This window comes from Corapipo altera, unplaced genomic scaffold (assembly GCF_003945725.1).
Source record: "Corapipo altera isolate COAL_440 unplaced genomic scaffold, ASM394572v1 85425, whole genome shotgun sequence".
NCBI lineage: Eukaryota > Metazoa > Chordata > Aves > Passeriformes > Pipridae > Corapipo > Corapipo altera.
This window is the reverse complement of record NW_020892413.1, coordinates 1-1,198: the sequence shown is the minus strand read 5'-3', so window position 1 is coordinate 1,198 and position 1,198 is coordinate 1. Positions and strand designations below refer to the sequence as shown.

The 1,198-nt window shown below is 62.8% G+C and overlaps 1 protein-coding gene across 1 annotated transcript; it reads left to right on the top strand.

Annotated features, from left to right (window-relative positions):
- Window positions 1–3: 3 nt before the first annotated feature.
- Window positions 4–683, top strand: LOC113942646 (interferon alpha-inducible protein 27-like protein 2; the record flags this gene model as incomplete). The annotated part of the gene is made up of 2 exons (XM_027633741.1): window positions 4–166; window positions 415–683. Coding segments are annotated over 2 exons (252 nt in total), but the record flags the coding sequence as incomplete, so codon positions are not given.
- Between the last annotated feature and the right edge of the window lie 515 nt (window positions 684–1,198).

Below are 1,198 nucleotides of genomic sequence, written 5' to 3'. Positions count from 1 at the left end.
GCAGGAGTGGCACTGGTTGCCGCCCCGGCTGTCGTTGCTGGGCTGGGCTTCACCGCAGGCGGCATCGCCGCTGGATCCATCGCTGCCAAGATGATGTCGGCAGCTGCCATCGCCAACGGAGGGGGAGTGGCAGCCGGCAGCACCGTGGCTGTGCTGCAGTCCATCGGTGAGTGGGGAGGGCAGGGCAGCTGGGCTGCACTGGGTTCATGCCCTCAGGAACACGGGATTGTACCCTGGCCTTGCTGTAGAGCCAAACCAGCCCCTTGAGCTGTCATGGGTTGGAATCGCTCCATGGTGAACTCTCCAGGTTCCCCCTGCCCAGGAGAAGTCCTTGGCTGTCCCTGCTCTGTGCCCAGTCCCTCAGCAGGCAGTCTTGATGGTGCTGGGACATCACTCTTCCATCTGTCTTGGCAGGAGCTGCAGGTTTATCTCTTGGTGCCGAAGTTGGGCTGGGGTCACTCGGGGCAGCAGCCGGTGCCCTGGTAGAGAAAATCGCCAGTTGAAAAACCCAAGGAGGCAGCAGCTCCAGATGCAGAACCCAAGAGCAGTGCTGATCCTGAGGTGTTGCCAGGCAGTGTGGCAGGTGCTTGGAAGGCCTCACAGACCCCACCCTTGCAAAAGCTGTGAATTCCCCTGAGCAATGAGTGCCCTGAAGCCAATAAAGTTGCTTTGCCTGCAGCAGAGATGGTGTGTCTGTGTTACTGGGGGTGGGGACACAGGGGTGCCTGCAGGACGTCACCACTGCTGCTCTGTGACCCAGGACTCCTGCACCCGTGGTGCCACTAACCTGCTGTCTGCTCTGGGCTTCAGCAGAGCAGAAGTGCAGCCAGATCCGTGTCTGCCAGATGGAGGTGTGTGGCCCAGGCCCATGGTGGGAGGGTGGCTGGCAGGAGCCTGGTGGCCATGGCACAGTTGGTTTGTGCCCAAAGGAAGGTTCCAGCTCAGAGCACACCCGGCACAGCTCTCACTCCAGGCCAGCCCATCATGGGTAAGTTGGGTGGCTGGTGGGGTCGAGGGGACAGCATGTGGGACACGGGGACCCCGAGTGTGTCCCTTCTCCCCTCTCCTCCCGGGCGGGGGGCAGTGGGGCCGGTGCCATCAGTGGTCTGTTCCCGGGGGTCTGCGGGGCCAGGGGAAGGCTAAAGGGGGGAGGATGTGGCTGGGAGAGCTGCTGCTGGCACTGTGCCCTTGCCCTGCC